The 23,075-nt window shown below is 52.2% G+C and overlaps 2 protein-coding genes across 2 annotated transcripts; one reads left to right on the forward strand and one right to left on the reverse strand.

Moving 5' to 3' along the window:
• Positions 1-776: 776 nt before the first annotated feature.
• On the forward strand, positions 777-8,766 carry Atg4d (autophagy related 4D cysteine peptidase). Its single transcript, XM_005078551.4, has 10 exons — positions 777-1,189; positions 2,179-2,262; positions 2,348-2,521; positions 3,673-3,949; positions 4,024-4,088; positions 5,637-5,767; positions 7,324-7,402; positions 7,485-7,561; positions 7,640-7,759; positions 8,236-8,766. The coding sequence occupies exons 1-10, from the start codon at positions 955-957 to the stop codon at positions 8,416-8,418; spliced, it is 1,425 nt and encodes a 474-aa protein (XP_005078608.1). The 5' UTR covers positions 777-954; the 3' UTR covers positions 8,419-8,766.
• Kri1 (KRI1 homolog) lies at positions 8,443-22,729 on the reverse strand. The gene is made up of 19 exons (XM_040729711.1): positions 22,602-22,729; positions 22,440-22,510; positions 21,137-21,242; positions 20,295-20,409; positions 17,616-17,670; positions 17,489-17,538; positions 17,281-17,377; positions 17,119-17,196; positions 16,434-16,558; positions 15,738-15,864; positions 15,534-15,629; positions 14,774-14,944; positions 11,487-11,562; positions 11,312-11,400; positions 10,953-11,079; positions 10,737-10,867; positions 10,317-10,381; positions 10,151-10,249; positions 8,443-9,241 (listed from the first exon to the last, which is right to left on the reverse strand). Exons 1-19 carry the CDS (start codon positions 22,693-22,695, stop codon positions 8,920-8,922), a joined length of 2,094 nt encoding a protein of 697 aa, XP_040585645.1. The 5' UTR covers positions 22,696-22,729; the 3' UTR covers positions 8,443-8,919.
• Between the last annotated feature and the right edge of the window lie 346 nt (positions 22,730-23,075).

The following is a 23,075-nucleotide window of genomic DNA, read 5'->3' on the forward strand; positions in this document are numbered from 1 at the left end:
ACCACACCCATTACCAGGGTTCTGGGAATGGAACACAGGGCCTCAGGCATGCTAAGCAGGCCCTCTAGGGCAGCTCAGCTCCACCCCTAGCAAGCTCAGTTTGTGAGCCTCCCAGCACTTGGGAGGCTGAGGCAGAAGGACAGCCAAGAGTTGGAGGCCAGCCTAGCCTACACAGTGAGTCTGGCCACTCAAATGTCACTGTAGCCGGGGTCACATCTTCTGGGTGTGACACCTGGGGCTAGTTATGCTTATGGATGGATGGCTTGAATATACAGAACTTGTTCTCCTCAAGCCAGAGAGGGCTCAGTATTTCAAAACACTAGCAAGGGGCCTTCAAATGGCTCAGCAGATAAAGGTGCTTGCTGCCAAGCCAGAAACCCAGAGTTGGATCCTCCCAACCCTCAGGATGGAAGGAGAGAAGAGACTCCAGCAAGTCGCGCATATATATTCGATCCCTCCAGAGGTATGACAAGCACCAGGTGTCTCACCCAGATGTGACCTCCTCTGCAGTGGAATTTGAGTAGCCGGGAGGGGAATCTCACTCTGGAGCGAGAAAAAATCCCGCTGTACGCAGCCTGAGGTCAAAACGAGTCCCTAGGCTTCAGGAGGGGACGTTCCCAGGAAGGGGCAGTGGGCGTGACTTCCCGGGCTCTGACAAAACCGTCTCGGATAAGGGCCAGCAGGGACTCGCCTGCGCCTGCGCGGTGAGATAAGGTGGGTGTGGTGAGTCGAAGGGAGGTGGGAAAGTGCAGGGCGTGGCTTGCTGTCGGACCACGCCCACCCGTATCCGGGCGCTTTGGGCCGCCAAGATGGCGCTCTTTATAGAAACCCGGGTTCCCGCAGGGGCCGGAGCCGGACCCGGGAGCCCGGCGCCGGGGACCGAGTAGCGCTCTTCTGGCCACGGGGCTGCGCTCGAGCGGCTGCAGTTCCCCTGACTTCCTCCCCGGCGCGTCCATGAACTCCGTGTCGCCTGCCGCGGTGCAGTACCGCAGCGGGAGCCCGGAGGACGCGCGGCGGCCCGAGGGTCGCCGACCGAGGGGACAAGCCCGGATCCCGGATCCCAACAGCCTGGGACCTTCGGGGTCCGGCGGGGCAGCTCTAGGCTCGTCTGGCACCGACCCCTCCGAGCCTGACGAGGTGGACAAGTTCAAAGCCAAGTTCCTGACAGCCTGGAACAACGTCAAGTACGGTGAGGAGGGGTGCAGAGGTGGGAGCAGAGGGCTCAGCGGGGCAGATCTAACCTGAGCCCCGTCCCGCGGATGCGCCCACCCTGGGGAGTCACCTACAGGTCCTCCTCCCTGCTCAGCCCGGGACCTGGGACAGGTTGGGTCGGAATCCTCTTCAAGCCCCGCCCATTGCTCCTCTTTGACCTTGGCCGGATTTCTTGGCTTTCCTGAGGTCTGTTTACTCCCCTCCTAAAATAGGAGATAGCAGGTGGTGTGGTTCACACCTGTAATCCCACTGGAGAGGCTGAGGCAGGGGGGGTTAATAAGAGTTTGAGGCTAGCCTGAGCTACTACATGACTTCCAGGCTGACTTGAGCTCCTCATGAGACTCTGCCTCAAAAAGTCGGAAATGGGCACTGGAGAGATGGTTCAGAGGTTCATGATGGTTCTATGCTCTTCCATAGAACCGGGTTCAGTTACCAGCACCCACATGGCAGCTCACAACTGTCTGCAACTCCAGTCCAGTGATTCAACACCCTCACACTGACATTCATGCAGGCAAAATACCAGTGCACATTAAAAAAAACAAAAAACAAAAAACAGAAAAGGGCCAGTGAGAGCATCAGTGGTTAAAGGCATTTGCCACTGAGGACTTCATGTCTGTTCTGGTGACCCACATGGTGGAAAGGGAGAACCGACTCCTGCAAATTATCTACCCTCCAGACCCAAGGTGTGGCACTTGTCCATACACCTATACAGGCTCACACACAAGAAATGAAACGTACTTCACACAGTATGCAACAAAAATCAACAGTCAGGGTAGAGCGGCTCTGATTCCCCAACCGAGTTGTAACGAAGTCCCACCTGTGTTTTAGGCAGATGTGGCATGGATTTTACATAGCTGCCCTTGAGATCCCAGCTAGCACCAGGCCGGTGTCACTGCTGGGGAATGGAAGGCCCATTGCTGATACCTGACTACTTTAAGTTGCTGAGCTGCCCCATGTCTTCCCCAGGTTGGGCAGTTAAAAGCCGGACCAGCTTCAGCAAGATCTCCAGTGTTCACCTTTGTGGGCGATGCTACCATTTTGAGGGAGAGGGTGAGCTGTGTCCAATCTGGGACCAGGGCTGGGGAGTCTTGTAGGGTTCTCCTTGCTTGGCAAGCTGACTAGTTGGCTCTCATAGGTGACATCCAGCGGTTTCAAAGAGACTTTGTATCTCGACTGTGGCTCACATATCGCCGGGACTTCCCACCCCTAGCTGGAGGCAACCTGACCTCAGACTGTGGCTGGGGATGTATGTTACGGAGTGGTCAGATGATGCTGGCCCAGGGCCTGCTCCTGCATTTTTTGCCTAGAGGTAGGTGAGTGTGTGTGTGTGTGTGTGTGTGTGTGTGTGTGTGTGTATGTGAGTGTGTGTGTGTGTGTTTGTGAGTGTGTGTGAGTGTGAGTTTGTGAGTGAGTGTGTGTGTGTGTGTGTGTGTGTGTGTGTGTGTGTGTACATATGAGCAGCTGCAGGAATAGTGCCAGGCTCCTGGGTCAACACTTTAAAATTGCTTTCAAACTGAGAAATTGGGGGGCTGGAGAGATGGCTCAGAGGTTAAGAGCACTAACTGCTCTTCCAGAGGACCTGAGTTCAATTCCCGGCAACCACATGGTGGCTCACAACTGTCTGTAATGAGATCTGGTGCCCTCTTCTGGCCTGCAGGCAGAAGACTGTATGCACAATAAATAAAAAAAACAAAAAACAAAAAACTGAGAAATTGGACAGTACATTGGAATCCTGGCACATGAGAGGTTGAGGCAGGATTTTGAACTATAGTATCTAGTCTGGGTACATAGTAAGTTTCAGGCCCGTCAGGGGTAAATTAGTGTGTGTGTGTACATATGCATATATATGTGTCAGTTAAGTGAGACCTCAGTCAGGCGTGAGGCAAGTACCTGGGCACAGAGCTGCAAGGTTAGTTCCCTGGGCTACATGAGAATCTGTCTCAAAAAATTAGATAAATAATTGAGGAATGAGCCGCCACGCCTTTAACCCTAGCACTTGGGAGGGAGAGGCAGGTGGATCTCTGGGAGTCTGAGATGTCTGGTCTATGGAGTGAGTTCCAGGACAGCCAAGGCTACAGTAGAGAGAAACCCTGTTTTGAAAAACCAAAATAAGTAAATAATTAGGAATTGGAGAGATGGCTCAACTGTTAAGATATCTGCTGCTCTTGCAGAGGACTCAGGTTTGATTCCCATCACCAGTGTGACACCTCACACGCATAGGTAGCTGCAGTTTCTGGGCTCTGACTCCCTCTTCTGGGCTCTGAGTACCGACTCACTGGAAGAGCTCTTAAATACTTGGAGGCAAAACACTCCTGAACAAAACAAATAAATTTTTATTTAAAAAGTGAGTTCACAATGGTAGATCAATTTGACATTCACATGAGTATTAGAATTATGTGTCAAATAACAGGAAGTAGGAAGTGTCCCCCAAACACTCCACAAACTTCATCTCTTCTGCAGACTGGAGGTGGGTGGAGGGCACAGGCCTGGCTCCCCCTGAGAATCCGGGGCCAGCCTCTCCCAGCCATTATCGAGGGCCCAGTCGTCATGTGCCCCCACGGTGGAGCCAGGGTTCACTGGAGACGGAGCAGGACCGGCGGCACCGGAGGATTGTGTCCTGGTTTGCTGACCATCCCCAGGCCCCCTTTGGGCTACATCGACTAGTGGAGCTTGGGCAGAGCTCTGGCAAGAGAGCGGGAGACTGGTATGGACCCTCTGTGGTGGCGCACATCCTCAGGTGAGATCTGCTGCGGGCAAATGGGGGCTGCTGGTGACCCCAGGGACTCAAGGCTGCCTGCTTTCCTCCCTCAGGAAAGCTGTGGAGAGGTGCTCAGAGGTCACCCGCCTGGTGGTGTACGTCTCCCAGGACTGCACAGGTGAGGCTGGGAGCAGACTTCCATCTGGAGCCAGTGCTACCAAGGTCCCCATTCCTCAAGGGCTGACACAAGTTCTGGGCTGAAGGGACACTTGAATCTAGATTCTAGGCACAAGCTGTGGAGGTGTAGCCAGGGCTCCCTCTGCTGCAGATCCCAGAAAGTCAGAATGAGGGGCTCAAGAGAGGAGACTCTTCACCCTCTTCATGCAGCCTCACCTTAACAAACGACAACCTACATTTATTTATTTGTTTGTGTTTAGGGTGGGAAGTCTGTGTCATCGTGCACACGACATTGTGGGGAAGTGGGTGTTCTGTGGGTTCCAGAGATCAAGCTTGGGTCATCATGGGTGGCATCCGGTGTCGGCAAGTCTGGGCTTCTCAGGCTCATCAGGTGTCAGAGGGTTTAGTGACTCATCGATCAAAAAAAATATGGGTCCGCAAGATGGCTCAGTGAGTGAAGGCGCTTGCTGCAAAAGCCTGGCAGCTTGAGTTTGAACCCTGAAGCTAACTTCAGAGTTGTCCTCCAACCTCCAGTTGTATGCTGTGGCATGTCAGTCCTGTCATGCATGGTGCATACAGACACACAATAAATGTAATTTTTACAAAAGGATCAGGTAATGGGCAGTGGTGGCACTCGCCTTTAATCCCAGCACTCGAGTGACAGAGGCAGGGAGATCTCTGAGTTTGAGTCCAGCCTGGACTACAGAGTGAGTTCCAGGACAGCCATACATAGAGAGAAACCCTGTCTCGAAAAACAAAACAAGCAAAAGGGCCAGACAGATAAAGGCTAATTTGGCAAAGGTTTTTGCCGCTGAACCTAATGAAATGGATTAGATTCCTGAACCCCCATGGTTGAAGGAGAGAACTGATACATACAAATAAATTAATAAAAAGGTGCTCACAGCAGAATGACCAAATGTTACCTATTGCTTTCTTCCAGGTTCACTGACTATATAGCTATGTTTATGTTGAGGTAGGGTCTCTTTAGCTCAGGCTGGCCTCAAAGCCATTATGTAAGAACTGTGGGAATAATGGCCTCCAGATCCTACTGCCTGTAGAGGATTGCAGTTTAAAGGGAGCTTTTGGGCTGGGAGTTAGGGCTCACACCTTTAATCCTAACATTTGAGGGTTTACACTGACACAAAGCTCTGAAATTGATCACCAGCACCAAGAGCAACAGTGTAAAGTGAGGTCTGCTCAGAATCCCCGCTTACTGGGATTATGGCTCAGCTGGGAGAGTAATTCCCTGGTATGCACACAGTGAACATTGTATGAGCCCGGTTTGGTGGCACATATCTGTAGAGGTAGAGCCAGGATGATCAGGCCTCACAGTCACCATAGCTACAGACTTGTAGGCTCCTCTGGGACACACCAGCTCCTTAGGTCTTCACTCATCCTTTTTAATGCCTGGAGGCTCCAGGGTTGTCTTGGACTAGGAAGACATTCTTTGCTGATGAGGACAGCATTGCTTACTGAGAGTTGCAGGTGTGGTGCTGTGCTCCTGGGCAAGAAGTCTGTAGAAAGGTGATCTGCTGCCCTGTCCCTACAGTGTACAAGGCGGATGTGGCACGTCTGGTGTCCTGGCCAGATCCCACAGCAGAGTGGAAATCTGTGATCATCCTGGTGCCTGTGCGACTGGGTGGTGAGACCCTCAACCCTGTGTATGTGCCCTGTGTGAAGGTAAGCGCCTCCTGGTGGGGCACCTCTGCCTGGGGGCCCGCCACACTTAACAGTCAGGGGTCAAGCATGGGTGTCACTCTTCGGATCTGTGTGCACACGTGGGCATGTTCACATGTGTATGTGTACGTGGTACATACACTGTGTGTGTACATGTGAGAGAAGACTGTTCTGTCACTCTGCTTTATCCTTTCGTGACAGAGTCTCTCACTCACTAGCCTTGGAGCTGGGGTGGCAGCCAGCAGTCCACAGTGATACCCACTTCTGCCCCCCAGTACTGGGTTACAGGCATGTGTGGCCATGCCCAGCTTTTTATATAGGTACTAATGTTTTCAAATCATGTCCTTGTGTTTGGTCAGCAAGTGCTCTTCTCCCCAGCCCCCACCCACCTTGTTCTATGAGACAATTATGGTCACATGCTACCTTGCTTATTGACATAGTTCTGGAGATGAATGCCAGTCCTTAAACTGGGCACTACCCACTAGTGACACAGCTGCAACAGACCCATTCACTATCCTGGGGACTGGGATTCAAACACAGTGAAATGAGCCAAAACTCTGAGAATGTTGGGTAGAGTGGACACTCTGAGAACTGGAATGTTCTGGAAGACTGGGGAAGAAGCACGAGGTAGAACTCTGTGCCAGGTTGCACACTCACACTTGAGTTTAATCCCCAGCACTTAAATGTGTGTTCTTATTAAAAAAACAGACCTGAAGCCAGGGGTGGTGATGAATGCTTTAATCCCACACTGGGGAGGCAGAGGTAGGCAGATCTCTGTGAGTGTGAGGCCAGCCTGGTCTACAGAGAGAGTTCCAGGACAACCAGGGCTACACAGAGAAACCCTTTCTGGGGAGTGGGGGAGTTTGCACTTTAATCTGGATTTTAAAGGCAGGTTCCAGTGGAGCCAGAGGAAAGCCCCTCCTTGGCCTTCTAGAAGTCAGATGAGGAGCTAGAGAAGTGTCTCAGGGAAGGGGACAGCATGACGGGCTCCGTGGAAAGCCCCTGGCATGTTTTTCACTCAGATGAAAAGCGAAGTTCTCCCCATAAGATAAAGACGCTGTGTCACCTGTCATCTCCCCCTCTCCCCCCTTAGCCCCAGCTGCACTGACCAGTGTGGTATTCTGCTCACTCCTGTCCTCACAGGAGACGGCCTGTACACTCTACACATCCCTGCTAGCTCTTTGCTAAGTCGCTCCATGAGGCCTTTTCCTTATTTAAAACTTACTTAAGGCGTTGCTGGTGCATGCCTTTAATCTTAGCACTCGGGAGGCAGAGGGGTAGTGTCTGAGTTTGAGGCCAGCCTGGTCTACACAGGGAGTTCCAGGACAGCGATGCCTGCATAGTGAGACCCTCTCAGAAAAACAGAAAGTTAAATGAGGAAGATCTATAGCCATTTCTGTAAAGCCTCCACACCTGACAGCTAAGTTACTGCTCTAGAATGTCAGTGCCCTCAAGCTGGGTTGGTCAGCATGATGGCCTCAGTGGGTTCCCTGGCTTCATAGACTCTCAGACCTGCTCAGTTTGTTTAGCCCATCTGATGCCAGCTTTTTCCTCTACAGGAGCTTCTTCGGTCAGAACTCTGCCTGGGCATCATGGGAGGCAAACCCCGGCATTCACTGTACTTCATTGGCTACCAGGGTAAGCCACAGCCCCTCTCTTGGGTCACAGGCCTCTGCCTTCTTACCCTCCCCAGTTACAGCTGCCCCCCAAATCCCCACAGATGACTTCCTGCTCTACTTGGATCCCCACTACTGCCAGCCTGCAGTGGATGTCAGCCAGGCTGACTTTCCCCTTGAGGTAAGCTGGTGGTTTGGGGTGGGAGCTGCAGGCATGGACACAAAACTGGGATGCCTCAAACCTCTCTTATCTGCCTAGTCCTTCCACTGCACCTCGCCCCGCAAGATGGCCTTTGCCAAGATGGACCCCAGCTGTACTGTAGGGTTCTACGCTGAGAACAGAAAGGAGTTTGAGACTCTCTGCTCGGAGCTGATGAGGGTGAGCTATAATCATGGGGGTATGCCATGGGTGGTTGACTCCCTGCTTACCATGTCCCACAGTCCGGGACAGTAACACTACCCATGCTTGACAATGGGAGGGGACATGAAGGTGGGCCCCACTTCTGGTACCAGCTGAGGAGGGAGGTCATGCAATATGGAAATTAGGTTTTCCTTTTTCTTTAAATATCTCACCTGTGCCCATCCCCGCCCTTTTGGGTGTGGACAGTATTGTGGGCTCACCCCTACATGAGTCAAGATTATTTTCTCCAACACCAGGAAGCTCAGCCCAGATGAGACCAAAATGATGGGTGCCTGAAAAGCTTGGACCACTGCTAGGGGGTGGGAAGGCTACCTGGGAGCTCATCACAAGTGCCAGAGCAGCTGTTCACAGGCTGGATAGGTAGTTGTACATTCCAAAACTGCAGCTGGTTCTGGAAGACCCTGAACTCAGACCTCTCCCCCATCCTTCTGCAGATCCTCAGCTCTTCCTCAGCCACGGAGCGATACCCCATGTTCACGGTGGCTGAGGGCCACGCTCAGGACCACAGCCTGGATGCCCTCTGCACCCAGCTCTCCCAGCCCACACTGCGGCTGCCTTGCACAGGACGCCTCCTGAAGTCAAAACGGCCCAGCTCTGAGGACTTCGTGTTTTTATAGTGGGAAGGGATGGGAAAGATGCCAGACTATTTATTTTTTTATTTATGTCATGTCAGGTATGGGATCTGGAACTCCGATGGCAGTGCTGGATCCCCCGTCCTCATGTCCCCATCCTCCCCAGTACAGCGGAGCCCTGTCTAGGCCCCCAGCTTGGGCTGTGCCCTCTAGCTGCCCCCATGTCCCCTCAGGAGCCCGGGATGGAGAGAGGGCTCCAGGGCACTCACTCAGGGCCTGATTCAAGTTCTGTAGCCTGCACTGGATCATTGTACTCACTGGTCCCAAAGCCCCTGTCTTGGGAGAACCGACTGCTGCTGGGTGGAGGCTGATAAAGACACAGACTTGAACACACCTGAGTTCCTTGACTCTTCAGGCTGTCTTACGCACAGCTCTGACAGCCTGTTTCCACACGGAGAAGAGTCAGCTAGCAGGCAGATCACACAGGTTGGGGGAGGTATACAGTCAACAGCTTGGTTGTGGAGGTAGCCTGGCCTCCTGTGGCCCTCACGGGTGGCTCTGCTGCTTCCTCCTTTGACGACCCAACTGGCGGAAGTGCATCCTTTTGGGGTTGAGACCAAAGGCCTGCAATCTCTGTCGGCTGAACTTGTGACCTCCAAGTGTCACCGTGGGACCCAGCAGCCTGGCCTTCTTGCTCTGCTGCCTCTGGGAAGCTGGCTTCTCTGGGCAGGGTGTGTGTGCCAGCTCCTCTTCCTTGGCCACCAGGGTCCCAGACTGGGGCCTCTTCCCACAGGCTCCCTCAGGCAGCTGGGCCTGTGGGCTGGCCGAGCCCTGGGACTTCCCTGGGGCTTCTGTGGGCATTTCCATCCTGCAGGAGAAAAAGTCAAAGTTCAGGTCAGCTTGCTGTTCACAACAGGCAATGGAACCCTCCCCCTGCCCCTTTTTTTGAGGAGGGTCTTCTGTAGCCCAGGCTACCCTCAAACTCTATGTACCCAAGAATGTCCTTTAACTCCTGATTCTGCCCTTTTTTAGGGGGGTGAGGTGTTGAGATGGTCTCACTAATATAGCTCTGCTGCCCTTGAGCTCACCGTAGACCATATTGGCCTTGAACTCAGATCCATCTGTTTATACAGTGCTGGGATAGAGCCTGGGGCTTTATACATGTCAGTAAACACCCTGCCCCAGCCCATTTTATTGTTAGGATACAGGCTCACTATGAATCCCTGACGGCCTCAGCTTCCTCAGCTAACTGGCATAATATGACAGCCACAAATTAGCTGAGCCAGCCGAAGCCACTTATGTCAGTCAGCCCCTTGTAACCTGAGTGCAGTTAGAGTGTCGGTCTCAGTGGAGTCTGGGAAGGAACGACAGTCCTTGTAACAGCTACTCCTAAGACCATCTCATCAGGTTTTGGATGAAACTCAGGACTTCAATCGTGCTAAACAGTCTCACCAGGTGTAGTAGCATGTGCCTCCAGTGCCAGCACTTGTGAAGCAGAGGGAGCGCTTCTACATAGGGAGCTCCAAGACTAACAGGCCCTGTCTAGTAAGCACAGTCTCCACCCCAACTGTGCAGTGCAGCCCAGGCTGGCTTCAAACTGTCTCGCTAGTGACTGGATCACAAGTGTGTGCCACCATGCCCAGGTCCCTTGATCCTTATTTGAGTGTTTCATGTATGCTAATCTTGGAGTCTGACCATAAATACATGTTACTGAGAGGGACAGTGGCTGGGTATCAGCTAGCTGGGCCAATGCCTCCCACCAGGGCCCAGTGCTTACTCTTCCTGGCACAGAGACTTGAAGATCTGCCTCTTCTTCCACACGTTCTGGGCCTTCTGGCTGTAGACCCGCTTCTCCTGCATCTCTTCCTGCTCTGACCTGTGCCAGCGGTGTTTCAGAAGCTGTCCCAACAGGCTCCCCACCCGGTCACCCTCCCCGCTGTCACCTGTACATGCAGGTCTTCTTCAGGGAGCACCAGCGGTTCAGCTCCTTGTCATCGGCTGCAAGGATCTGTGCGGGAAAGACGGTGTCTACATTGTTGTCCTGGGGTTTCCTTTGAGCTTCAGGTACTCAGTGCAGATGTCAATAGAGTTGGGGACAACCGAGCTCAGGGTTTTCCCTGTTTTTGTGGCAGGTCTCTTGTGTAGCCCAAACCAGCCTTGGATTTCCTGATTTTCTTGCAGGCTAGCTTGTAATTCACAGTGATGCCCTGCCCACCTCAGCCTCTCTAGTGCCCGCCTCCATCAGCACTGGTTCAGCTCTTCCTAGCTGAAATCCAGGCCTTCTTGCCTCTCCAGAGAAGAGACTATTCACCTCCTCCCATTCTCTGGACTCCTCTACTTTCCCTGCCTGTCCTGGTCCTAACCTCCTCGGTGCTGAGCCCAAAGTCACAGGGCACCACAGAACGGTACTTGAAGCGGCAGGGCAGGTCGTCGATGATGTCCTCATAGTCCAGCCGGTAGTACTCGTCCAGGTACTCATCGAAGGTCTTGTCCTCTGCACAGGAGACACAGCAAGGATGTTGTGTGTTCAAGGTCCCTGAGCTAGGCTTCCACACTGCCCAGTATGCCCTGTGCCTCACCAGGGTCAAAGGTGGGCTTCTGCTGCCCCACTGCAGCTGCAAAGGGGGACTTGCGCTTCTTCTTGCCTGAGGAGGGGGCCTCACGAAGCTTCTTCCGAGGCTGGCTGGGGTCATAGTCAGCGTCCATCTATCAGGAAGTGCTGGTCAGATCAGGCCATTGCTAAACGCCCTCTGGAGGCTCCAGATCCGGACCAGGGACACTCATTGTTCTTAAGGTCCTATAGCCCTTGCTGGCCTCATTATGCAGCAAGCCTTGAGCTCCGCCTCTCTAATGCTGGGATGGCGCACAGGGCTTTGCTCATGGAAAGCTCTGCCCTGCCAGCTGCACCCTACTTAGAGCTCAGACCAGTGGCACTCACGTTAAAGTCGGGGTCCTCACAGTGCAGCTCCTGCTGGTTCCAGGCTCCATCTTGCTCAGGCCCGCTCCATGTATCCCAGTTCCAGTCATCTAGTGGCACAGAATGCAGACAAAGTGAGGACAGCATGTGGGCTACACAGCCGAGCTCTGGTCCCCAGCTCTGTAAGGACACGCACCTTCGAGCCCTTCGTCTTCCTCAAAGTGTGGCTTCTCTTCCTCTGTAGTGCCATAGAAGCCATCTCCAAGGCATTTCTGTAAGGGAAGGCCAGTCTAAGGGCAATGGCACCTGCAGGCTTACAGGAGCTCACCTGCGCCATGCCAACGTCAGCATGACTCACCATCCCTGTGTTTGGTTTAGGAGACAGGGTTTCATGGAGGCTAGGCTGGCCTCTAACTCACTATGTAGTAGAAGCTAGCCTTGTGTGCTACTGTGATCCTCTTGCCCCCACCCCCTGAGTACAGGGGTTACAGGTGTGTGAATGGCAGTTTTTTGCCTTTACTGAGACAGTCTTTTTGCCCAGGCAAGCCATCCTTCTGCCTCAGATTGAGGGTCTCCTGTGTGCTGGGACCCTCCACATTGCTGCCTGTTGCATTTTATACAACTACACTGCGTTCTCACTACACTGTCAGATGATTCAGACCCTGCTGTTATCATCTGTGCCTTATCACATATGACCTAATCACTAGTCAGGACTCAACTGAGCTGTCATCATTCATGACAGGTGGAGAGGAAGTTTCCTCCAAGATCCTACCTACACTAGATATGGTATATATACTTAGCACTATGGAAGCTGAGCTGGGGGGGGATAAGCAGCAGGCTAGCCTGGACTACAGAATGAGGCCAGAGCTCAGATGGCAGGATGCTATCCCAGCATGCACAAAGCTCTGGCACCGCCCCTAACACTATAATCCACATCTGGGGCCACAGCTGCAATCCTAGCCCAGGAGGCTAAGACCACATAACTTCACTACCCTGATCCCCAAGTCTACAAGCATGTCAGGCACAGTGGGACTGGGTACTCTGAATTCCAAGAAGGGCACTGGAGAAACTCTGACATCTACAGGGAGCATGGCAAAAGAAAGCATTCTAGTCTTTAGTTTTTACTCTATATGTGGGTGTTTTGTCTGAATGTATGTCTATACCACAAGCATGCCTGTCCTCCTGGAGGTCAGAAGAGGGCATCACATTCCCTGGAACTGGAGTTACAGACAGCTGTAACTCTCGCGATACAGTGATGGGTAACATGGGTGACAGGAATTGAACTTGGGTCCTCTGGAAGACCAGCCGGTGCTCTTAACCCGAGTCACCTTTCTAGGCTTATCTGTGCATTTATTAAACAACTTCTATGTGCTTCACCCTGAGCAGCTTCTTGCTGTGATCCTTACAGCCACCATGAGCAACAGCAACTGCTCCTCTCCATTGAGAAAGCAAAGCTAGGACCCGAGAAGCCCCTAAAAGAAAAAGAAAGCAGCCGGGTGTTGGTGGTGCATGCCTTTAATCCCAGCACTCGGGAGGCAGAGGCAGGTGGATCTCTGTGAGTTTGAGATCTACAAGAGCTAGTTCAAGGACAGGCTCCAAAGCCACAGAAACCCTGTCTCGAAAAACAACAACAAAAAAGAATAAGAAAGCAGACATCTCAGGGCTGGTGAGGGGCTCAGCAGTTAAGAGCACTGGCTACTCTTCTGAAGGTCCTGAGTTCAATTGCCCCCAACCACATGGTGGCTCACAACCATCTATAATGAAACCTGGTGCCCTCTTCTGACCTCCAGGCATACATGCGGGCATAACAATAATACAAATAAATATTTTTTAAAAAGCAGCTTCATAGCCGGGCGTTGGTGGCACACACCTTTAATCCCAGCACTCAGGAGGCAGAGGCAGACAGATCTCTGTGAGTTCAAGGCACGGCTGGACTGACAGCCTCCAAAACAATACAGAGAAACCCTGTCTCATAAAAACCAAACCAAAACAAAAAAAAAAAAAAAAAAAAAAAAAAGCAGCTTCACAGTGCTCCCCAACTGTTTTTACCCTTCAGTCTCCTTCCAAGACTTCCTAGGCTTGGCTAGGGGCCTCTTTGGGGCATGTCACAGTGCAAAAACTTTTTTTTTCCTCATAGAGACAGGGTTTCTCTGTGTAGCCCTGGCTGTCCTGTAGACCAGGATGGCCTTGAACTCACAAAGATCTGCCTGCCTCCGGCTCCAGAGTGCTGGGATTAAAGGCGTGAGCCACCACCACTTGGCTCCAAACCTTCTCTTAGAGATCTCTCAGTACCTGTTTCCAAAGCATGATGCTATGTTCTCTCAATATAACAAATGTTAATGGCTCAGAATGTGAGCTGGAGGGCTAAGCTCAGTTGTAGTATATATGCAGGGGTTCAAGGCTTCTGTCTCTATGCCATCAAAAAGACACAGGAACAAAAGCAACCCAAGGACTGGTGAGATGGCTCAGTGGGTAGACGGAAGCACTTGTGTGATCACTGGAACCCATGTGGAAGGTAGGCAGAGCCAGTCCTCCTGAGGTATTCTCCACACACGTGCCATGGGACATATGACACCCCAACACATATGTTAAAACAAATTTACAGTGGATAGATAAATTCAAGAATAGCCTGAGGGGCTGGAGAGATGGCTCAGACGTTAAGAGCACTGACTGCTCTTCCAGAGGTCTTGAGTTCAATTCCCAGTAACCACATGGTGGCTGACAACCATCTACAATTCAATCTGGTGTATATGTAATAAATAAATAAATCTTAAAAAAAAAAAAGAATAGCCTGATACCTGAGAAGCAGAGGCAGGAGGTGGAGAGATGGAGGCTAGCCTGAATATGTGGCCATCCTGATATGTCCATGACTCAACTTGAACTATCTTCCTTGTATTACACTGCCAGGCTTAGGGAATTGTGTTCATTTTCTGTATCTAGTGATGTCTGTCAGGAACTCTCCTGATGGCAACAGAGGTGGTGACTGAGTTACAGCCTCCCAGCCCCACAGTCATTAAGAAAACAAAACACAGATTCCACTGAGGTGCGTGCTAATCTGGGTTATTCATTAGCTTGGGTGGGTTCTTTTTTTTTTTTTTAACCCTCATTTTGTGGTACTGGGGCTGGAACCCAAAGCCCTACCACAGTCACACCCCAGCCTCTCACAGGGGATTGTAGGCAGAGGTCCTACCATGAGCCACACCCCATTCCTTCATATGCTCTTCCCACTCCATGTCTTAGTACGGAGCCAAATGCTGGCCTCCAGCCCGCTATGTACCGCAGTGCAGCTCTGCATGTAACCCACCCTTCGTGAGCTCTTACCCTTCTGTCCTTTCAGGTCAGGTCCTCCCGTCCGTCCCTCCTTTCCTGAGTCCAAGGCAATGTTTCAATAAGCCTCACATTGTAGGCAAGGAACAGGTTCAGAGAGGCCAAGTCATTTCTCTGAGGCCACACACCCAGGAGGTGACCTCTGAGCAGTCATACCTGCATGAGCTGGTCGTGCTGGGCAGGGTCAAAGTCACCCTCCAGGTCCTGCTCCTCAAGGCCCAGTGTCTCGTTGCCAGTGACCTGCCGCAGCTTCTCCAGCTTCGCCAGAATCTCCTTCCTCTTCAGGTTCTTTAACTGTTTCAGCTCCTCCCGCTTCCTGGCCTTCTCCTGTGGGTGAAAGAGGCTCAGCTTTCTGAGAGGCAGAGCCTCGCAAACAGGCAACTATTCCTGAGCCCCGAGAATACAGGCATTGTCTGCTCTGTGTGCTTCCTTCAGGGAACCCTTCAGTGCTTAGATCAAGGCCAGGGCGTTGGCACGAGGCAGGTGCTCTAGCCCTGAGCGGCAGTCTGTGTTGTCTGTTATGAGACAGGGTCAAGATGGCAGAGAGCTCTTCCTGCAGACCAGGTGACACTGAGCTTGTGGGGACCTGCCTCTGCCTCCCAGCACTGGCAGTACAGGTGCCACTATGCCCACTATGCCAGCTTAGCTCTACTCTTTATTTATCATTATCTTTTGACATAAGGTCCTTGTAGCTTAGCATAGCCTAGAACTCCAGAGATTCTCCTGCCTCTGCCTCCTGAGTGTCGAGATTAAAGGTGTGCGCCACCAGCGTCCTTTTACTCTCTTCTGTGGAGATGGTATACTACACCCCCCCCCCCCCAGCTTTGCCTTCAACTCTCTACCTACCTCGAGCAGGCCTGAAATTTTCAGGATCTGTGCCTTGGTTCTGAGGGCTGGGGGTCGCCGGCACACTCACCCTCTTTTTCCGTTCCCTAGTCTCTTCCCTCTTCTCTTTCCTGCGCTCATCCTTGCGGCGCACAGACGATGCGATGCTACGTGGGTATGTCTTGACCTGCAGGCAGGAGAGGAGCCCAGAGAGGTCTCAGAGAGGGTGTGTATGGGCCTGAAGGGCTAGACCCTGGGCAGCCATGTCCTCCCTGACCCAGGCCTGGGCACACACTGAGGCTGAGTCAGGCTCCTCGAAGCGGAAGTTGTACTTGTGCTCAAAGTCTTCCTGCTTCCTCAGGAATAGCTCCCCTTCGTCTGAGGAGTCGTCCACTGCCAGTTGGCCCGTGGGGCCTGGAGCCCTGAAGGACAAATGGAGTAAGGGTCAGGGACACTGAAGAACCCAGTCAAACAGGAGCTCCTTTTATCTCCACAAACACTCTACAACACGGGCTGCTGAGACGACAAGCCCTAGCCCCTGAGCGCTGGGTCCACATGGAGGAGGGAACTGACTCCCAAGTGTGCTGCCCTATCCCTGCAGACAGATAAACGTAACGAAGAAATTAGAAATGGGGAAAAGAAAAGAAAAGCCAGGTCGTGGTGGGGGGAGCCTTTAGTCCCAGCACTCGGGAGGCAGAGGCAGGCGGATCTCTGTGAGTTCAAGGCCAGCCTGGTCTACAGAGAGAGTTCCAGGATAGGCTCCAAAACAATACAGAGAAACCCTGTCTAGAAAAACCAAAAAAAGAAAAAGAAAAACCACAACAACAACAACAACAACAAAACCCACCACCCCCCCCCCAAAAAAAAAGAAAAGAAAGAAAAACAGAAAGAACAAAGCAGACCAAATGCAGGTTCATAGTGCCTGCTATTGTGGGCCTGCATGCTGAAGAGTAACCGAGGCACAGCCTGGAACAAGGAGCTGGCTGCTCACCCCTCCTCCTCTATTTCCTCCTCTTCCTCCTCTTCCTCTTCATATCGCTTGTTGAGAATATAATCCCTCAGGAATTGCTCCCCCTCATCCAGTTCGGGGCTGTTCCAGTATTCCTTGAGGTGTGTCTATGGGGAGAGACGTAACATAAGCTCAGGCCCATGGTGAGGGCCATGCAAATGGCCTGGGATGGACCTGAGGAACTGAGACCTCACAGCTGACCTAGAGTAGGGACATCAGCACCAGCTCTTCCTGAGTCGCTCAGGCTGATTGTGCACAAACTGCAATCCTTTCTTAGTCTCTTAATACTGAGATTACAGATGTTGGCAACCACACCTGGCCTGTATTAGCCTCAATTTATCCACTGAGAAACTGAAGCCCAGAAATTGTTCATGTTTATCCTCAAAGAATGTGCCTTTGTTTTTGGTGCTGGAGATGGAACCCAGGTCTTGTGCATGCTAAGTAGCCACTACCCGAGCTATGACCAGCTGCTCACTGGAGGACTCTGGGATGATGCTCTCCCTCTGGGCCACAACCCCTAATGCTTCGGTGGGGGGATTCTAGCAGGGGCTCTACCACTGAGCCACACCCCAGGCCCTCACCTGTCCTGGGGTGTCTGGAAGCGGGAGCTGAGACAAAGCTAGGACACGCAGTTGGGCCTGGGGACTACATCTAAGGACTTACTTACCAGTTCTTTCAAGGACTCGGAGCTGTCAATCTCCTTTTGCCCCTTTAGCCACTCAAGGTAGTCCACTTCCTCCTGGGCCTGTGGAAGGACAGCAGTGAGTTCCGAGGGGGTCCTGCCGCCCCGTCACAGCCCAGGCCCCCCCCAGCGGGCCCGGGCGCTAACCTTTTCCTCCCCAGTCTTCACGTGCTTCCGCAGCAGCCCAGAGCCACCTTCCGCTGCACTGTCCTCATCGCTGCTGTCTTCCACGAACGCTCGGAAGCTACACACGCCAGGGGACAGGCTTCAGCCCCAAGCTCTGACTCTCTCAGAGGAACACTGTGGCACGTGTGCTTCTGGGTCCCAGTAGCCACCGACCCCAGCCCAAGCTCACCTTTCCTTCAGCTGCTTCTGTTCTTCTACATAACTTTTCACTGCTGTTTCCTGCAGAGGGGGAGGTGATGTGGGCCTCAGGCCAGCTGTGAGCCCTCACACCCTCAGCCGGCCATTGCTCTACCCACCTTGAGCCTGTGGTCGAAAGTCTCCCCATCAGAGTTGTCCTCATCAACATATTTGCTGTGCAGAGAACAGCAGACTTCAGAATGCAGTGCCAGCGCAAGTAGCTCAGCCCACAATACCCTGACTTGACAATGGGTTTGGGGCATTACTGTATATTTAGTGTCTACTTTTCCCAAATAAATATTGTATATTTGAGTGTGTGTATGTAATGGATGTGTGTTGCACGTACGTGGCTACAGAGGCTGGAGGTGTCAAAAGCAAAACGAAAAAATAGAGGGCCATAGAGGATATATGTAGCTCTGCCTGGCCTAGAACTCACTCTGTAGACCAGGGTAGCCTAGAACTGATAGAGATCCACTGGCCTGTTTCTAGGGCACTGTGATGGAAGACTAGGCCACCATGCTCAGCTCTCCTCCACTACATTATTTGGAGACAGCCTCTCACTGCTCACTGTTAGAGCTGGGCTTGCTCCACGAAGCTCCTGCAATTCACTAGCTCTGCTCCTCAGAGCTGGGGTAACAGGCACACGCTTGGGCATGCCCAGCATTTGACATGGGTGCTAGGGACTTGAACCAAGTTCTCTAGCTTTAATGGTAAGTGTTGCTGCCCACTGAGTCATTGAGTCTACCCCATTTGTACCCCGGAAGACAGGGTTTTAGCATGTAGTTCCTCCTGGCCTGTGCCTTCTTACCTGACTTCAAACTTAGGAAAACTCTCCTGCTCCTGCCTCTTGAGTGCTGGGGTTACAGGTATTGGCTAGAACGCTTTAGTTTTAAATGAATTTTTACTTCACAATATTTTCCTCCCTTCTTTTTTTAAACAGTGTTGAGGAGCAAACCAATAGCTTTCCATATGGCAGACAAGTAGGCTACTAAAGCCTGTGCCCCCGACCCTTGTACTTTTTAATATTACTGATGTGTATGTGTGCATGTGTTTGTTTATATGCCACATGTGTGTGTGGATGCCTGTACAGGCCAGAAGAGCATGCTGGATCCTCTGGAGTTAGAATTACGGGCAGATGGTAGTCACCTGATGTGGGTGCTGGGAATTGAACTTGTGTCCTCTAGAAGAATAGCAACGTCCCCCTCCCCCAAAGGATTTCTCTGTGTATCCCTGGCCGACCTGGAACTCGCTCTGTAGACCAGGCCGGCCTCAAACTCACAGAGATCCTCCTGCCTCTGCCTCCCGAGTGCTGGGATTAAAGGTGTACACCGCCACTGTCTGGCACAGCAAGCACTCTTAAATGCTGGGCCATCTCTCCAGTTTTTAAAAACATTAAACACATGTTATTCTTTTTCATCCTGTGTTATGTGTGTCTAGGTGGTTGTGTACAGAAGTGCAGTGCCTGTGGAGGACATGGGCAGATGATCCCCTTAGAGGTGGAGCTATAGGTGGTCAGGATCTGCTGGACCCGAGTGTTAGGAACCGAATCCCAGTCTTCTGGAAAACCACCAAGAACTGTTAACCACTTATCATCTATCTAGCCTAAGGTAAAAAAAAATTTTTTTTGGTTTTTCGAGACAGGGTTTCTCTGTGGCTTTGGAGATTGTCCTGGAACTAGCTCTTGTAGACCAGGCTGGTCTCGAACTCACAGAGATCCGCCTGCCTCTGCCTCCCAAGTGCTGGAATTAAAGGTGTGCGCCACCAACGCCTGGCCTAAGGTAAAATTTTTAATTAATTTTATTTCTGGTGTTTATGTGTATGCAGGCCATAGTGTGCATGTGGGAGTGAGGAGTCCCAGGGACTAAAGCAGGGCGGCAGGCTGGCAGTAAGCACCATTTCCCGCTAATCCTCACACAGGCCACCACATAGAGGAGGCTGGTCCAGACTTTTCATCTGTCACTATGGAGACCAGGCTAGCCTCAAACTCAAAGATCCACCCTGCCTCTGCCTCCTGAGTGTTGCTCAGCTTAGGTTAAGGCTCTTAATGCCAAACCTGCAGTCCTGAGGTTTGCTCACTGGAACCCACATTGTAGAAGGGAAAACAGAGTTCCAGAACTTATCCTCCAACTTCTACATGTGCTATGGAAAATAAATAAAGAATGCTAAATTGGAGGCTGGTGAGGTGGCTCAAAGATTAAGAATACTAGCTGTTCTTCCAGAGGACCTGGTTCAATTTCCAGCACCCACATGGCAGCTCACAACTGTCTATAGCTCCAATTCTAGGAAATCTGGCACCATTACACAGGAATACATGTAAGCAAAACACCAATGCACATAAAATTTTTAAAAAGTTAAAGAAAGAAGGAAAGAAAAAAAGGAAGGAAGGAAGAAAAAAAGGTCAGGCGTTGGTGGCACGTCTTTAATCCCACAACTTGGGAGGCAGAGGCAGGCGATCTCTGTGAGTTCCAGACCAGCCTGGTCTACAAGAACAAGTTCCAGGACAGTCTCCAAAACCACAGAGAAACCCTGTCTTAAAAAACAAACAAACAAACAAAAAGAGCCAGGCAGTGGTAGCGCACACCATTAATTATAGCACTCATGAGGCAGAGGTAGGTGGATCTCTGAGAGTCTGAGGCCAGCCTGGTCTACAAAGCTAGTTCCAGGAAGTCAGGGCTACACAGAGAAAAACTGTCTCAAACAAAACAAAACAAAAAAACCCACCACCAACAAAACCCCCTGAAGCATCTTCATGGTCCCTAGAGAGCTGGAGGCTGCAGGTGGGGATGGGGCAGCCTTACCCTTCTTTCTCGAGGATGACCTTCCTCTCATAGTCCTTCAGGTACATGGGCTGTATTTTCTTCTGCTTCCCGGAGGCTGCTGGCTCCTCCTCACTGTCTGAAGATGAGGTTTCAGCTGTGGGACAGTGAGAACATACCCGTTGTTGCCCCCAACTTCCCTCTGGCAGAGAATCCCACGGGAGGAACTGGGAGCAGACAGAAGTTCTAAAACCCTGTCAGCCACTTCCAACTGTAAAACAGTAAATCATCCTACCCTACCCTTTATTTTTCCAGAGACACATTATAATGTATCCCAGGCTACTCAGTCAATCAAACAAAGTCTTTAGTTAAGGTGTAGCTAAATTGACACGGTCTGCCTAGCAAGCCCAAGGTTCTTTGTTCAATTTCAGTTATGAGGCACACACTTATTTTTTTTTTTTTTTGGTTTTTCGAGACAGGGATTCTCTGTATTGTTTTGGAGGCTGTCCTGGAACTCGCTTGGTAGTCCAGGCTGGTCTCGAACTCACAGAGATCCGCCTGCCTCTGCCTCCCGAGTGCTGGGATTAAAGGCGCACGCCACCATGGCCAGTGCATATGGATGCCAGAGATCACCATGCATGTGTCATTCCTCAATTCCCATCCATTCTTTTTTTCTCTTTTCTTTTTGTTTTGAAACAAGGTTTCTCTGTGTAGCCTTGGCTGTTCTGGACTCACTCTGGAGACCACGCTGGCCTCACAGAGACCTGCCTGCCTCTGCCTCCTGAGTGATGTCTGGTGTCTGGCACCTCACTTAGGATGGGAAACAATTCATTCAACAATTCAATCCCATCAGTAAGAAAGTGGAGAAGCAGCCCTCTCCATACCTGTTCTCTGATAGAAGGTAGCATCTTTCTGGTAAATTCGGGGGTCCTTCTTCTTCAGCAAGGACAGAGTCCTGTAAAAGTCTCTCTCCTGCTGGGGATCAAATTCCTAGAGCAGGAAAAGGAGTGGGGTGACTTCAGAAGGAAGGGACACATGAGTAGGGGTTGGCGAGGAGGACAGCAGGGACCAGCAACTGGGGATTGGGGGGACAGACAAAGAGCGCAGATGAAGAGAAGCACGTACAGCCCTGGGACTGGGCGGTGTGGCCCGCGGTCAGGGACTCGCTAGGGCGAAGAAGAGTAGGGCAAGGAGGTGGGCATTGAGCAGGCACACTTGAGTGGACCACGAGACGCCCTGGCTACCACGATGAAGCCAGCGGAAGAGCTGCTGTGTGAAGACAGTGGCCCCCCTGGGCGGCACTACAATGACAGACTGGATTTTAGGAACGGGACAGAAGGGCTGACCACTAATCAGGACAGTGGGGTCAGTCTGCTGTGACGGAGGATAAAGTAGAGGGCTTATGACAACCCCTAGGTGTGGGTAGGCACCGTCTGTCTCTTAAAGGATGGGGGAGGCGTCCTGGAATTCCCTTAGGGCTCTACTGGGTTAGGGGAAGATTCCTTCTGGAAATTGGTGGGCGGCCTGGAGTCAAGTAGTTAGGATTTGGTGTCTCCTAGACATGGGGAGGGTATTGCTGGTAACTCAAAGGACTAGGGTGTGGCCCCTGACGTTCCTATAGGGTCCTATGTGGTTAAGGTAGGGAGCTGTCCTTCTGGGGAGGTAGGGAGGACGTGTCGATCCCTAGGTACAAGGAGAATGCTGATTGTTACTCAAGGGGTTGGGATGAGGCCAAGTTAGGAAAGTAGGAAGTTTTTTTTTTTTTTTTTTTTTTTTTGGTTTTTCGAGACAGGGTTTCTCTGTATTGTTTTGGAGGCTGTCCTGGAACTCACTCTGTAGACCAGGCTGGTCTCGAACTCACAGAGATCCACCTGCCTCTGCCTCCCAAGTGCTGGGATTAAAGGCGTGCGCCACCAACGCCCGGCGGAAAGTAGGAAGATTTAGCGACCACAAGGGGTTAGGAGATAAATCTAGAACCATCCCCTTAGGGTAAGGCATCCCAGGGCATTCAGGTGAGAGAGCTCAGTGGGTGGGAGGTTGAGACCTCTTCCAGAAAGGAGGGTGTATTTGGCGATCCCCGGGTTGGGTGGAATGCTTGTCACTCAAAGGATGGGGGCGTGTTTTGAGGACTCCGGGACAACCGTGCCCGGTTAGGGAAAGACGGGAAGCCTGCTTGTGGAAGCTTACCACATGCTCGTCGCTGGAGTCGGACTCGGAGCTGGAGTCGCCGCCGTCCGGATCCCCATAGCGATCCTTCACTGTGGGGTACACACGAGTTCCTCACAGCCACCCCCACCAGATGCACCCCCGTCCCCCACACCCCGGCCTGCGCAGGCGCCCCTCACTCACGCCGCTGCAGTTCCTCACGCTCGCGGTAACGACTGTAGCGTGCGGCAAACGCTGCGTTCACCCTCAGGGACGCCGAAGCGCGCGGTTCCGGCATGGCGCCTGTGAGGCCTAGTGCGCACGCGCGCACCCCTCCCCGCGTGCCCTCCTCTAGGCACGCCCACCGGGAGCGTCTCTTAAAGGAGCAGGTTCTCACAGACTCGCCTTGCTCCACCCCCGACCCTTCCGGGATCTAGTTGGCCTTTTGCTCCGCAGGCCACACCCACGGGCCAAGCCTCTGCGGGGAAAGGCCACAGGCCACCGCCCACCCTTCTCCACCCTGCCGGCTCCCGGCACCCAGCTGACATCTGGGGGCCGCTTTCTCCACTCGCGGTTTCCTGCCTCCCTTCCGTTCTGACAGCACCCGACCGCTGCCCCACCCAGCTCAGTTACCCTGACGCTCTGGGAATGACCATGTCGCCCCTTCACCCCACAGCT

The sequence above is a fragment of the Mesocricetus auratus genome, unplaced genomic scaffold (assembly GCF_017639785.1).
Source record: "Mesocricetus auratus isolate SY011 unplaced genomic scaffold, BCM_Maur_2.0 Super-Scaffold_100022, whole genome shotgun sequence".
Lineage (NCBI taxonomy): Eukaryota > Metazoa > Chordata > Mammalia > Rodentia > Cricetidae > Mesocricetus > Mesocricetus auratus.